Genomic DNA, 14,305 nt, shown 5'->3' with positions numbered 1-14,305 from the left:
ATGTTACAGGATCGTTTGGTAGCTGAATACAAAATAAATTATTTATGTATAAGTTTTGGTATAACTCATCCGATATAGTAGATAAACAAAAAAGGAAAAATACTTGAATATGTCATTAAATTTTAAGAAAATGTTCATCTATATCATTCGTTAAAAGTTTGACTCATTTATGTATTTTTCTTTGAGAAAAGGCTCATAAATGCTATTCTTTGTTAACGGAAAAATAGTTATGATTTTGCAAAACCATTTTTATAGGTGATCAATTATGATTCGATCTCGCCATTAATTTAAATTATTTTTTTAAAGAAAAAAATGGCTCACACATGCCATTGAATTTTGAGAAAAAACTCATCTATGTCATTCATTAAAAAATTGACTCATCTATGTCATTTCAATTAACAAATAATGACATGAATGAACCTTTTCTCAAACGGAAAGAACATAGATAAGCCAAACTTTTAACGGATGACATAAATAAACCTCTTCTCAAAGTTCGATGACATATTCGAGTCTTTTCCAAATAAAAAATAAGTTATCCATATATAAAAAATTAACATAACATTTACTTAACAATTTAAAAATCCACATAACCAATACATATATAAGTTATGCGAAAATCTATTTAAGTATTATTAAAAAATGAAATAACGAATATTCTATGTATAACTAATACATACATACGATATTATACTCATTAGTATAATCAATTTGACAAATACGAGCATAACTCTAACCAACCACCAAACGAAAATCTTTGATCAAACACCATTCATCATCTTGCCCAGAATATTTTTGGAAATCTGAGAATAACCCTAAAATCTTTTACAGTCCAAAATTGGGGGCCCTTTTGGGCTTTGGCTACTGAGGTTTGATGCCATTGCATTTGCACCTACGCAGCCCCCCCTTCCCTATATTCTCCTCTCTTCCACCATTTCTGTTGTGGTCTCCTCATGACCACGTTCACCCATGACTCAACACATCAACACTCCACCATTTTCTTCTGATCAATCCCACACCATCTTCATGAACTCTTCACACTGTTATCCTCACATTCACTGCTCGAAATGGTAAAGCCCCTCAAACCCATATTTCTCTATTCCTTAAATCCGCATCGAAGGAGCAAGTTCAGGGGTTTTACTTATCTGGGTCGTCTTCAATTTTCATCAAAACCCGATCTTTTTGATCAATCTGAGTCCATACAAACAGAAGAAAGTAAGAGGCTTTTGTTTATTGTTTCTAAGGTGTCGGATATTTTGTCTAATCCGCGGCTGCAATGGCAGACAAATGGAGAGCTTCAGTCATTGAGCTCCATATTAAGACCCCCACACGTGGCAAAACTCGTTGAGATCCATGAAAATACTGAAGTAGCTTTGCAGTTTTTTTACTGGGTTTCTAAGAGGCATTTTTACAAACATGATAGGAACTGTTATGTTTCCATGTTGAATAGGCTTGTTTTTGACAAGAAATTTGCTCCTGCTGATCATGTGAGGATATTGATGATCAAAGGTTGTAGAAACCAGGAGGAAATGAAATGGGTTATTGAGTATTTAAGTGAACTTAGCAGAAAAGGTCTTGGGTATACTTTGTATAGCTTTAATACTTTGTTGATTCAATTGAGTAAGTTTGAGATGGTTGAGGCAGCTAAGAGTGCTTATCAAGAAATCATGAGCAGTGGAACGGTGCCGAGTTTATTAACTTTTAACACTATGATAAACATATTGTGCAAGAAAGGGAGAGTTGAAGAGGCCAAGATGATAATGAGTCATATTTATCAGCGGGAATTGAGTCCCGATGTGTTTACATATACATCTCTGATTCTGGGTCATTGTAGGAACAGGGACTTGGATGCAGCATTTGTGGTATTTGATCGGATGGTTCAGGATGGAATAGATCCGAATGCAGCAACTTATACTACTCTTATAAATGGACTTTGTTCGGAGGGGAGAGTCGATGAGGCTATGGATATGCTTGACGAGATGATTGAGAAAGGTATTGAACCCACTGTGTATACATACACAGTTCCAGTTAGTTCCTTGTGTGCAGTTGGACGTGAGAAAGAGGCTGTTGATCTTGTAGTGAACATGAGAAAGAGGGGATGTGAACCAAATGTCCAGACATATACAGCTCTAATTAGTGGACTGTCTCAATCTGGACTCCTTGAAGTGGCAATTGGATTGTATCACGACATGTTGAGAAAAGGTTTGCTCCCAACTATGGTTACATTCAATATATTGATAACTGAATTGTGTAGAGCAAAAAATATAGACAGAGCTTTTAATATTTTCCGTTGGATTGAAGCACATGGATACAAACCCAACACTATAACTTGCAATGCACTGATCCATGGATTATGCTTGGTTGGGAATATTGAAAGGGCAATGGTTTTACTCAGTGAAATGCTAAAGGTGGGTCCGGCACCAACAGTGATTACTTATAATACCCTAATTAATGGCTACCTTAAACGGGGCTTTCTGGACAATGCTATGAGACTACTGGATTTGATGAAGAATAATGGATGTAAAGCTGATGAATGGACTTATGCCGAACTTATTTCTGGTTTCTGCAAGAGGGGCAAGCTTGATTTAGCTTTGGCTCTCTTTCAGGAAATGATAAAGAATGGTTTAAGTCCAAACAAGGTAAACTATACAGCTCTAATTGATGGTCTCTCGAAGGAAGAGAAAATAGATGATGCACTTGCATTACTTAAAAGGATGGAAGAGAGTGGTTGCAGTCCAGGCATTGAAACTTACAATGCTATCATAAATGGTTTGTCCAAAAAAAACAGGCTTTTGGAAGTAAAAAGACTATGTAATAAGCTGGCAGAAAGTGAACTGCTCCCAAATGTAATCACCTACTCAACTTTGATTGATGGTCTTTGTAGGAATGGTGAAACTCATCTTGCATTTGAGATTTTGCATGATATGGAGAGAAGAAATTGCATGCCGAACCTGTACACTTACAGTTCGCTAATCTACGGCTTATGTCTTGAAGGTCAGGCTGATAAAGCAGAGAGCTTACTCAGAGAAATGGAGAAAAAAGGATTAGCTCCTGATTATGTGACTTATACTTCACTAATTGATGGTTTTGTAGCATTGGATAGACTAGATCATGCACTTTTACTTCTTCACCAGATGGTTGATAAGGGTTGTCAACCAAATTATAGAACCTTTGGTGTGTTGTTGAAAGGATTGCAAAAGGAACATGAGTTGATTTCAGGGAAGGTCTCCGTCAAGCGTGAAACAGTGTATAGTTGCACAGCTAGCAAGAAGGATGTTAGTATTGAACTGTTATGTACTCTACTAAATAGAATGTTGGAAATTGGTTGTGAGCCGAATGAAGGCACATATTGCACTTTAATTCTTGGTCTGTATAGAGATGGTAAAACTTATGAGGCAGACCAGTTGATTGAACATATGAGGGAGAAAGGCTTCAGTCCTACTAGTGCAGCATATTGCTCTCTTTTAGTTTCTTATTGCAACAATTTAAAAGTGGATGCTGCTTTGGAAATATTTGATTCATTGATTCAACAAGGTTTTCGACCTCCTTTGTCAATTTATCAATCACTCATTTGTGCTCTCTGTAGAAGTAGCCGACTAAAAGAAGTTGAAGTGCTATTTGAAAACATGCTTGGGAAAAAGTGGAACAATGATGAGATTGTTTGGACCATCCTGATTGATGGTTTACTCAAGGAGAGAGAATCTGAATTGTGCATGAAGCTTCTTCGTGTCATGGAATCCAAGAGTTGCAATATTAGTTTCCAGACATATGTCATCTTGGCAAGAGAATTGTCCAAATTAGATGGTTAATTAATACGAGTCAAATGATTTTTTGAGAATTGATCTGCAGCTCCAGAAAGCAGAAATAAGTGAGTTAATTTCTAATCTTACAATAGCCTCTCATCTATGGTTTCTTCAACTACTCTCGCTGAAGCTCGATTGAAGAGGAAGCTAAGCTGAAAAAATCTTCTGTTTCTGAAGCAGCTGCGTGAATGCTGGTAAGCTGAGTTGTTGCTGAGCTTCATGATGAAGGAACTGACCTTTTACAGGTCAAGTGCACAAGGTGAGTGAGATTGCCTTTAAAACCCTTATTTTCATTTTTTGCTCAAGTTTTCGTAGTAGCAAGAAATTAAGTTCCTTCTGCTTTTAGAATTTCTGAGACTTGGTCATCAAGCATAAAAACAAGAGAAAAGATGGTTCATTTTGAATTGATAGCTTTAAAGATTACCAAAGTTTCCCTGATAATAAACAATAGCAGAAGTCTGTTCGTCATGTATCCCGACATGTTAGTATTTTCATATTAACTTCTTTATACAAATAATCTGAATAGGTAGTTGTCTTTTGCACTTTTTGCTTTGGGGTTCACCGTTCATATGGATTTCCTCCCCACTCCACCACAATCATGCTTCTTAATGAAGTTTAAGTGAAGCATGTCATAAGAATAAGATAATTAGCATATTTCATGCTCAATGTAGTGGTAAAAGCTGAAGAAGAAATGTGTTCTCCCTTGATCTATAAAACTCTAATTATATCTGCTGACTTATCTTTCGCTGGAATTGATGAACAGTGCTGCATCTCAACCTCATCCCCTTTTATTTTAAATAGCAGCCTGTTTTGTATCAAACTAATCATTTAGAAGGAAAGCAGCAACATTTTAAGAGAAAGAAAGTTTTAGTTGTGGTGATTATTTTGGTTGCTAGCTTGAATGTTGAATCTCAGCAATTTACACCCCTAATAACTCCTAAGAGTTAGTGGAGAAAAATGTATCAAGCAGCATAAGGCTTGCTTGTTCAGTATTAAAGAAGTTAAATGCTATCAAATGCTTAATTCCAAATATTTAAAACCCAGATAAGATGTCTGCATTTGTTGAAGTCACAGGTCAAGTGGGATAACTACATTTATTCTACATGGCTCAACAAAGCTCCTTCAAAATGTAGCCTCCAACACTTGCATTTATCTTTTTATTGCAGTATGGGAATCTTCAAAGATACAAGGGTTTTCTTGTGTCTGTGAACCCCATTCACATGATTATCATCCCTGGAGAGTGGCTCATATGAGATGATTTTGGAGAAATCTATTCCCTATTTATCAATCTGGGGCGTCTGAGGAAGTCCAATCTATGGTGAACCTTCTCTAGATTGAAGTGTGAAGCGTTCATTTTGGAAATTTGATTTTGTGTAAAACCATAGATGATAGAGCGCGCCAGATTGATCATTCATATTTTTCCTTTTAATATACAGAAAGCTATGTGTTGGTTTTGATGGTTTGGGTTGAAATGATTCAAAAAGCAGAAGAAGAGATTCTACTAGTTCATGGGGAAGCCTACTTGGACGCTCTTCCGTCTTTTCTTCTTCTTCTTAGTTGTTGTATAATAGTGTTTTTTGAATCTATTTTACATCAATAAAGTATAACGTTTGAATCAAAGCCTATCAAAACCATAAAAGAACTAATCCATTAACTCTTATATCCAAATATCAGGGAGTAAATTACAACACCATCTAAAAATCACTATTGTTGCAGGCTTGAAGAAGTGAGTCTTGAATTTTGCATATGAACAGTTTGTTCCGATCAAGTGGATGTTGTTGGAAAAGCTGGGAAACATTGGCAGGAATGATTTTTTTTTTTCAGAAACTGGAACTTTAGGCAGGGATGAAAATTGGTAGTTCAAATTTCATAAAAACTATTTTTTGTTTTGAACAAATATGTCGAAACTGGAGGTATTGGTAGTTCAAACTTCAGATATACATGTTTGAAGTTTGGTATTGACAAGTCAAACTTTTGATGCATATGTCGGATGTTTGCTTGCACAATCAATACCAAACTTCAGACAAATTTGTAATTTCAAACACGATTTTTTGCAACTTCAGTCTGACGTGTCTAAACTTACAAAACTTTATGAACTTAGGCTGTGGCTTCAATGGGTATCCCAAAATTGGCTATCTGTGCAATTGCACCCAAAAAGTCGGAGTAGCAACTTTGGGAACAGAGGTTAAGGTTTGTATCCCAGCAGCGAATGAATTCTTCCTGTCTGCCGCCTTGGTGGTCAAAGTTGTCTTGTATCTGTGCTAGCATTGGTTGTTAAAATTATCTCCCCGTATCTGTATTTGTGGGGTGAAGTAGGTTCCTTAGAGAATTAGTTGAGGTGTGCACAAGCTTGCGCCTGGCAGTATATCTTTGTTACTATTAGAAAATAAATAGCAAAGTTACTTTGGATTTGTGGATCAAGCGTCTTGCAAGGTAGAATATAGGAAAGTCTTTAGAGAGACAAAAATAAAAGATCTCTTCTGAAAACTTCTAGCTTTGACGCACAAGAAGTGCTAAGGAATTGTTTTTCTATGATATATTTTTTGGATGTAGAGGGAGAAAACAATGACTGCAATATTTGTTTTTTTTTCCTTTCTTTCAAAATCTTTTGCTTTATAGACTGGGTGGAGGTGGAGGGTAAAGCTTCAGAATGAATTCTAGTGAATTTCTTCATCTCACTTGTGGATGTGGTAGTTCATAATGTAGCTATAGATGAGTAGCATTCAAAAGAAGCAGACGGTTGAAGTGGCCACATTATCACTTAACTGACTTATGTACCCTCCATTCCCTTTTTCTTGCCCCTTATACTAAACATAGTTTTTCCTTTTTTCTTGTCCATTTTAGCAAATCAAGAGAGATTCATTACTTTCTTTCAGTATTGCCGTTATCTTCGAGGAGTTACATAAAGTACTAGTAATCTAGGTTACCTTTATAAAAAATAAATAAAGAACAAGTAATCAAACTTAAGATTTCCAAAGCATATTAAATTAAAATAATTTAGTAAACAAACTTCTAATAAATAGTTTCTTAAGGGGAGTGCCGAATTAACAAGGGACAAGTAAAAAGGAATAGAGGGAGTAGTTTGTGTAAGGAAGAGTGAAGTGGATCTTAGTATCAAAGACTTTTACCTCTAGATATTTTGTCTCCATACAAGGGAAGATGTCTGTTTGGGGGAATTTTAAAATGCTTGGGCCATTTGTCATAAATGTAGCTAAGATCGGTTAAGTTAGTTGATGCAATTGTATTTCTCTAGGACTCCATTAGAGTCCCAAACTAACTGTAGAAGTTCTATAACATGTACCAAGGGGTATTTTAGAATTTTTAGTTGCTGACTTGGTGGAAGTGTACTATCTTAGATGTATGGGTTTTGGAACTGTTAAAAAAGTGAGACCTATTAGATCTTCTGTAACATGATATGGATTGTTGTTTTGCTATTGGGAAGTGTTCTGAAACACAATTTTTCTTGAGCCTAGGGTCTATCGGAAATGACCTCTCTACCCCACTAAGGTAGGGGTAAGTTCTAGGCACAGCCCACACTCGCCATACCCCACATGTAGGATTACTCTGGGTATGTTGTTGCTGTTGGAAAGTGAACACTGGGTCTACTCAACTGAAACTGAAAACATAACATTCAATTTGAAATGTAAAGAACTATTTAATTGTGACACTCCCTTCTGGTGAAACTAAAGAAATTTTAAGAACTCCTTACTTTAGTGAAATGTAGGTTTTATGATGTGCTCTTTCTTAATATTCTTTTTAGTTTCTTCCAAGTTGCTTATTAGCTAGTCTTGATATGAAATGGTCTGGAACATTTAGTGAAGTGAGTTTGTGGAACCGTTATACGTCTTTCTCCACTTTGTCTTAATTAACTCTTGTGAACGAGTTCATGGAACTATTTTCCAGTGTTTTCAAAAAGGAAAAACGCAAAAGGGCCGCAAGGTTTACGAGGCTTGAAGTGAAAGGATAGAAGTGAAGCAAAGTGAGCCGCACAATTTACGGAAAATTATGGAGTACCAAACATATATGTATTTAGCTCTATAGTATTCAAGTTGCAATTAAAATAATTAATTTCAGCGTCCGATGTACAATGATGCTAACTTTAGTACAAATCCTCAAAGTTGAGATTCAAAGAACTCATCGCTACCTTTGTCAAAAACAAGAACTCATCGTTACTCTTGGATCACCGATCCAACTATGCCCATGTTCTCTGAAGTGTATGGCTTCACCATACAACTATAACCCATCGCTTTTAAGCGATAAAATACTGGCCTTTAACAACACTGCTATTTTCATTTTTCTCTAATTCCGTTCTTGAAGGGGAGCCTTGGTGTAACTGGTAAAGTTGCTGCCATTTGACCAAGAGTTAATGGGCTCAAGCCGTGGAAACAACCTCTTGCAGAAATGTAGGGTAAGCTGCGTACAATAACCCTTGTGGTCCGGCCCTTCGCCGCCCCATGCATAACAGGTGCTTTTTTGCACGGGGCTGCCCTTTTTTCTCATCTATTTCTTATTTTCCCTTTGTGCTTCCTGTAGTTCTCACACACACTAATCAGTTTTCATTCCTATTATTCCTTCTCTCGTCCTGCAATCTAGGCAACCATTAGTCATTAACTATAAATGTTGTATTTGTTTATTGTCTCTAAGAAGAAAAAAACATGTGATCCTTTGGCACCATTATGGATATTTGTAAATTGTTTTATAGCCTCACTTTTGACTCTGAGAAACTAATTAGAGTTGTAAATGTTTGCAATAGAGGGGTGTAAACAAGTTGAGAAGCCTAAGTGGGTTTCGTGACACTTTTCTACTGACAGAAGTTGGGCTCAGTATGAGATGAATCAAGGCTAAAATTGGATCCGAGAGTTTTATGTGGTTCAAAAATTCTACCAGCCTAATTCTCAAAAAAATAAATAAAATAATTCTACCAGCCTAAAATTGAAGTCTGAAATCAAGTTGACCCTAACAGACATATTCCTTCTGTTTGGTACCATAAGAGAAACTGAGAAAAACTTGGTAACATAATTAAAAGAGGGATATCTTTATTTACTTTTTTTTATAAATGGAAGAAAATTAAGGAAAGCTGAGCCACTAGCAACTTTACTCCATGACTTACTTGAGGTACTATGCACAAGCAAAGAATTTCACCTAGGTTAGAGGTCCTGGAAGTGAGTAGAACAGAACATAGGATTTTCACAGTTCTCTCTCTCTCTCTTATAGATTACTGAGAAGGATGAGATAGGGCCTTTCTGTACTCCTCAGTATGATACCAAGGATGGGTGAATGGGTACGTGTAAATATATGAGTGGTCCAACTTTTCAAAAGTCACTCTCTCACAGCTATCAGGGGCGTGTACCCAATGTCGTCAGCCCACATACAATCTTTTCGAACTGTAGGGAGGTGAGCTATTTGTATTACAGAAGCATAGTCACCAGACAATTTTTCACGGTCTCTAGTTTTCTTTGTTGACAGAGTTCGAGAATGTAGATCTTTGTCAAAAGATAGCTTGTTCGGAAGAATCATCTCAAAAGTTGGTTCAACTGTGGATTCACCTTTCTTGGTTGATTTGGATTTTTCTGAAACCTTGCCAGAGAAAGGCTTGCAACCCGAAAGAGAAAGTGACTTTTCGCAACAAGTAATCGAAACATTTTGATGTGGAAAAGAATGCACAGACATGAGGAATATGGTGGGTGATTGTTAAAAGGATCGAGAAAATTAAAATTTTGTCAATAAACATCCAATGTAGATATGAATGTCGAAGAAGGATGAGCAAAGTCAAAAAAGGAATTTGTTGTGAGGTGGGAATGTAATTACTTTAGTTGACAAATTCTCCCTCACAACAAATTCCTTTTTTGACTTTGCTCATCCTTCCTCGACATTCATATCTTCATTGGATGTTTATTGACAAAATTTTAATTTTCTCGATCCTTTTAACAATCACCCACCATATTCCTCATGTCTGCGCCTTCTTCTCCACATCAAGATGTTTCGATTACTTGTTGTGAAAAATCACTTTCTCTTTCGGGTTGCAAGCCTTTCTCTGGCAAGGCTTCAGAAAAATCTAAGTCAACCAAGAAAGGTGAATCCACAGTTGAACCAACTTTTGAGATGATTCTTCCGAACAAGCTATCATTTGACAAAGATCTACATTCTCGAACTCTGTCAACAAAGAAAAACTAGAGACCGTGAAAAATTGGCTGGTGACTAGCTTCTGTAATACAAAAACTCACCTCCCTACAGTTCGAAAAGATTGTATGTGGGGTGACGACATTGGGGTACACGCCCCTGATAGCTGCGAGAGTGTAACTTTTGAAAAGTTGGACCACTCATATATTTACACGTACCCATTCACCCTTTGAAAAGTTCTACCAGCCTAATTTTCAAAAAAAATTCTACCAGCCTAAAATTGAAGTCAGAAATCAAGTTGACCCTAACAGACATATTCCTTCTGTTTGGTACCATAAGAGAAACTGAGAAAACCTTGGTAACATAATAAAAAGAGGGACATCTTTATTTACTTTTTTTTAAATGGAAGAAAATTAAGGAAGGCTGAGCCACTAGCAAATTTACTCCATGACTTACTTGAGGTACTATGCACAAGCAGAGAATTTCACCGAGGTTAGAGGTCCTGGAAGTGAGAAGAACAGAACAAAGGATTTTCACAGTTTGGTCTCTCTCTCTCTCTCTCATAGATTACTGTGAAGGATGAGACAGGGCCTTTCTGTACTCCTCAGTATGGTACCAAGGATGCAAATAAAACTTTTTTTCTTCATCTGGTTGGATGCTTGGGGGTCATCTTTATTACCGAGAATCTGAGGAAGAGGAATATCACTCATTTCAGTTGGTGTTATATGGTAGTGGAAAGATGTGATCCACTTACTGTTTCTCTGTCAGTTTCAACAACAATTGGTGGTCGAATGGAACCTGTTTGGTACTGAATAGGTAATGTCGGCAACTGTTAAAGACTTGTTTTAACATCAGGCAGTTAGAAGAATAAGAGCTTGGACTCCACTATTCGGAGCCTGTTTGGTATTAAATAGGTAAAGTCAGCAATTGAAAGGTTTGTTTTTAAGTCGGCCAACTAGAAGGAAGAGAAGAAAAAAACCTTGGGAAGTTGCTTATTTGTGCTCATGACATTTGGAGAGAAAAATCAGATTTTCGAGATTGAAAGTTTGTTTTTAGATATCAGATGATCACTTTTGTTGTTTCATAGAAGTTTAGAGTACCTTGGCGGACACCGTTTATTGTTAGATGATTGGATACTCCTTGTAGGAAGTCTTCTGTTTTTTCCTCTCTACGTACTCTGCTTTTCAGTGCCGAGGGTCTACTAGAAACAACCTCTCTACCACACAAAGGCAGGGGTAAGGTTTCCATACATCCTACCCTCCCAGAACTCATTTGTGGGATGATACTGGGTATGTTGTTGTTGTACTTTACTTTTCCATACCACTTTTATATATGGGGTTTTCACATTTACATAATAAAACTTGATTTTCTTAGAATTTGTAGATTTCCACTGGAAAATTAGTTTTACTGCCGGAAGTGCTAGTGTGGGACAATCTACTTTGACTTGTTTTTATAATTTACACACGTCTTATCATTTCAACTCCTCTACTAGTGTCCAGTATTAGTAATAGGGATAATTATCAACCTACTTGTATTATCCATGAAGTGAATAGAAAACTCAAAATGAAGCACCTATATAATCAGTGTAAAGCCGTAGAGGTAAAAGAAGGAGAAGAAGGAATGAGAAGAAGTTAATAATCTGAATAGCTGGAGCACAACTTGCACATGGAAAATTTTTGTAGTCGTGCTCTTTTCTTCTCTGAAGCCTTTTGTTCTAGTTATCTTGTTTTCATTTTCCATTTCTCTCCTGGTGCTTCAAAGTTCCTCTTGCTTTGATTTCCTTAGCTGTATATACATGAAATTTTGATGAGAAGAAATTGATGTTTTTGGTATTTGGGGATGTGAAGGGGAAGGAGGTAAGTTGTTGGCTAGGGGGAATGATTAAAATCCATTATACATTCTCTTGCCTGTCTATCTAATTCTGTATATTGCCCAATTAAAATGGAACCTAATGTGAAGATTAAGGAAAGAAACTAGGTAACTTTCTACATATAGACATCTAGGGACCTCTTGACATTTCTTAAGGGTGCCCCTGTGTGCTCTTCACTGATCCAAAAACTTGTAGCCGTGTTCATGAAATTGGAGAAAGGAAAAAGAAATGTGAAGGTAAAACATGAAAATGAATGATTTTTTCAAATTTGCACTGTTGATTTGCTATGTTGCTCAGACTCTCCAAAAATAATGCCACACTCCTGTCGGATCCTTAAAAAATGTACTACTTTTATATATTAAGAAGCAGGGAGATTGACAACTCTCCTCAGTGCACTGATATCTTTTGGTGTTCGGATGGAAATTAATCTGGGTTTACTTTGTTCTTTTGCAGGATACGTTTTGATAGTTGTCAATTCTCACCTGCTGATGGCATTTTACATGTCCAGCAAAGTAGGAATCAGACCTGAAGGTACTGACTAGAGCAGCCATATTGATTTTTCAACACATACACCGGCCAAAAGGTTTCATTTTTCCCCTCTTGTTTTTCTTCTCTAACACAAGATTCATTTTATTAAACTAGAGTGCAGTCGATTTTTGGAATTAGCATGTAGGTGTAACAGAGCAGTTTATGTACATAGATCTTACTTGGTCTCTGAGTTGAATACTTCAGAAATACATGGCAATTGATTTAGAGTTGAGAGGATGTTGTAGTATTTGTATTGTTCAGTCATAATTGCAGATAATAAGGTATCTTCACACAACTTTTTTGGTTCTCTTTTGTGCTATGTTCTATTTTTATTTATTTTCGATAACGATGCTATTTGGATCAACTTGCATAAATTAACTTATGATCACTTTGGGTTACATTCAATGTATTTATTCAGCATTAAGATATGCCAAATATTTGACATAATGTTAACAGAGTGAACCAAGGGACTTTCAGAAACGTCTCTACCACCTTCACAAGGTCGGGGTACACAAGACCCCACTTGTAGGGTTACACGAGTGAGTCAGTGAAAGCCAAAAAGAAAAAAAAAGTGGAGTTCCTGTAACTTTCTTAAATAGTACCAACAGAATGGGGTCTCAAAAAGAGATCCAAATCATGCAGCCCAATCTTGTCTTATATTCAAATGTACAGTACTTGTTGCTCATAATGCCATGATAGATGACTAATATATTGTCTCTAATGAATGAGATTTTTGTGAATTTTATACTTTTGTACTTGGAGGCATGTCAATTTTCAATGACATCCATCAGTCCTTTAATTTTATTTAATACTGCTGTATGCATCAAGAGAGAAGAGTATTTTATTATCTAGAAAAAACCAGGAAGATGAAGGCAAAAATATTGACAAAAAAAGTATCTTATTGTGTATGCAACGACAACCATATTTTACCTTTTATTTTAAAGTAAATATAAAGAGTAGTTAACAAGAGTAGGAAAAGATCAACTGAACAATATTGAGAGTCTGGCCTCTGCTCTTGATCTGTGGTACTTTCTATGCTTTATAACTGCGGTGTTTGAGTTAGTTTGCATGTACTTTGATTTATTTCTCCGGATTTCTTGTTACTTCCCATTGGTACAAGTATTGGATGGGGTTTGAGCTACGCTTGTGAAGGGCGGTTAATTAATATCCTTTCGTCAAAAAATTGTATAGTGAATATGAGTTAACTGTTAAATTTACTTTTCATGCTTATTAACTCTTGAAGAATCTTACGAAATTCTTGGCTACTCTACTTGTATCGTGTAACTCTGCCACCCAATACTTAAATCAGAAAAAAAAGAAGCAATATGGTTCAACTAGAAGGCTTTTATTTTTTGTTTTTATACAATCGCGGTGTCTTGGTTAGATGAATAACTACACATTTGGCTTTTCTTGAAGCGAAGTTGATGATCCATTAAGGCACGATCTTGAAATTCTCCCATTTGTTGGTTCAATTCGATGATTAATTTATGTGACCAGTGAGGTAACTTACTGCACCTCGACTAATTCCATGAATACCCGCGATATCTTTGATTGAATTCTCCCTACAATCATCAGAAAAAAAAGAAAATAACTTCATTCACGCAAACAAAACTCCATAAAATATAACCAGTACAAAGTTTGTCTTTAGTACATGGCTTTCTCCATTACATCACAACAAAAGATAAATCATGGATGTGAAGTCATAAGATAAGAAATAATAAAACTAACAACCCCTCAAACAAAAAACATATTAAAAAAAACAAAACGCACGTAACAATACCTAACCCTTTTATCCTTCAAATACTCTCTTCCAAACACTAACATACATCAATCTTTTGTACATTTCTCCTCACCATTTTCCTCTTCCAAAATAAAATCCTCCATCATGCCTTCAACACACATCAAAATAACATAATCAAATTATAACTTCTCCTCTATATATACACACATATGCAAAAAGTTGTTCAAAACAAGCAAAAATATATCA

General features: G+C 36.1%; 1 protein-coding gene across 4 annotated transcripts; it reads left to right on the top strand.

The window, feature by feature from the left end:
* The first annotated feature begins 840 nt into the window (after positions 1–840).
* Positions 841–12,598, top strand: LOC125839733 (pentatricopeptide repeat-containing protein At5g65560-like). 4 transcript variants are annotated; one of them, XM_049518723.1, is made up of 3 exons: positions 841–3,865; positions 3,981–4,059; positions 12,244–12,598. In XM_049518723.1, exon 1 carries the CDS (start codon positions 1,065–1,067, stop codon positions 3,804–3,806), a length of 2,742 nt encoding a protein of 913 aa, XP_049374680.1. In that variant the 5' UTR covers positions 841–1,064; the 3' UTR covers positions 3,807–3,865; positions 3,981–4,059; positions 12,244–12,598. The 4 variants fall into 4 exon arrangements, with proteins under 4 accessions (XP_049374680.1, XP_049374679.1, XP_049374678.1 ...); XM_049518722.1 differs by having other exon boundaries at positions 3,978–4,059; XM_049518721.1 differs by having other exon boundaries at positions 841–4,059.
* Positions 12,599–14,305: the final 1,707 nt, after the last annotated feature.

The sequence above is a fragment of the Solanum verrucosum genome, unplaced genomic scaffold (assembly GCF_900185275.1).
Source record: "Solanum verrucosum unplaced genomic scaffold, falcon-dt-bn FXZP01000175.1, whole genome shotgun sequence".
Classification (NCBI taxonomy): domain Eukaryota; kingdom Viridiplantae; phylum Streptophyta; class Magnoliopsida; order Solanales; family Solanaceae; genus Solanum; species Solanum verrucosum.
This window is presented reverse-complemented; position numbering and strand designations above follow the sequence as displayed.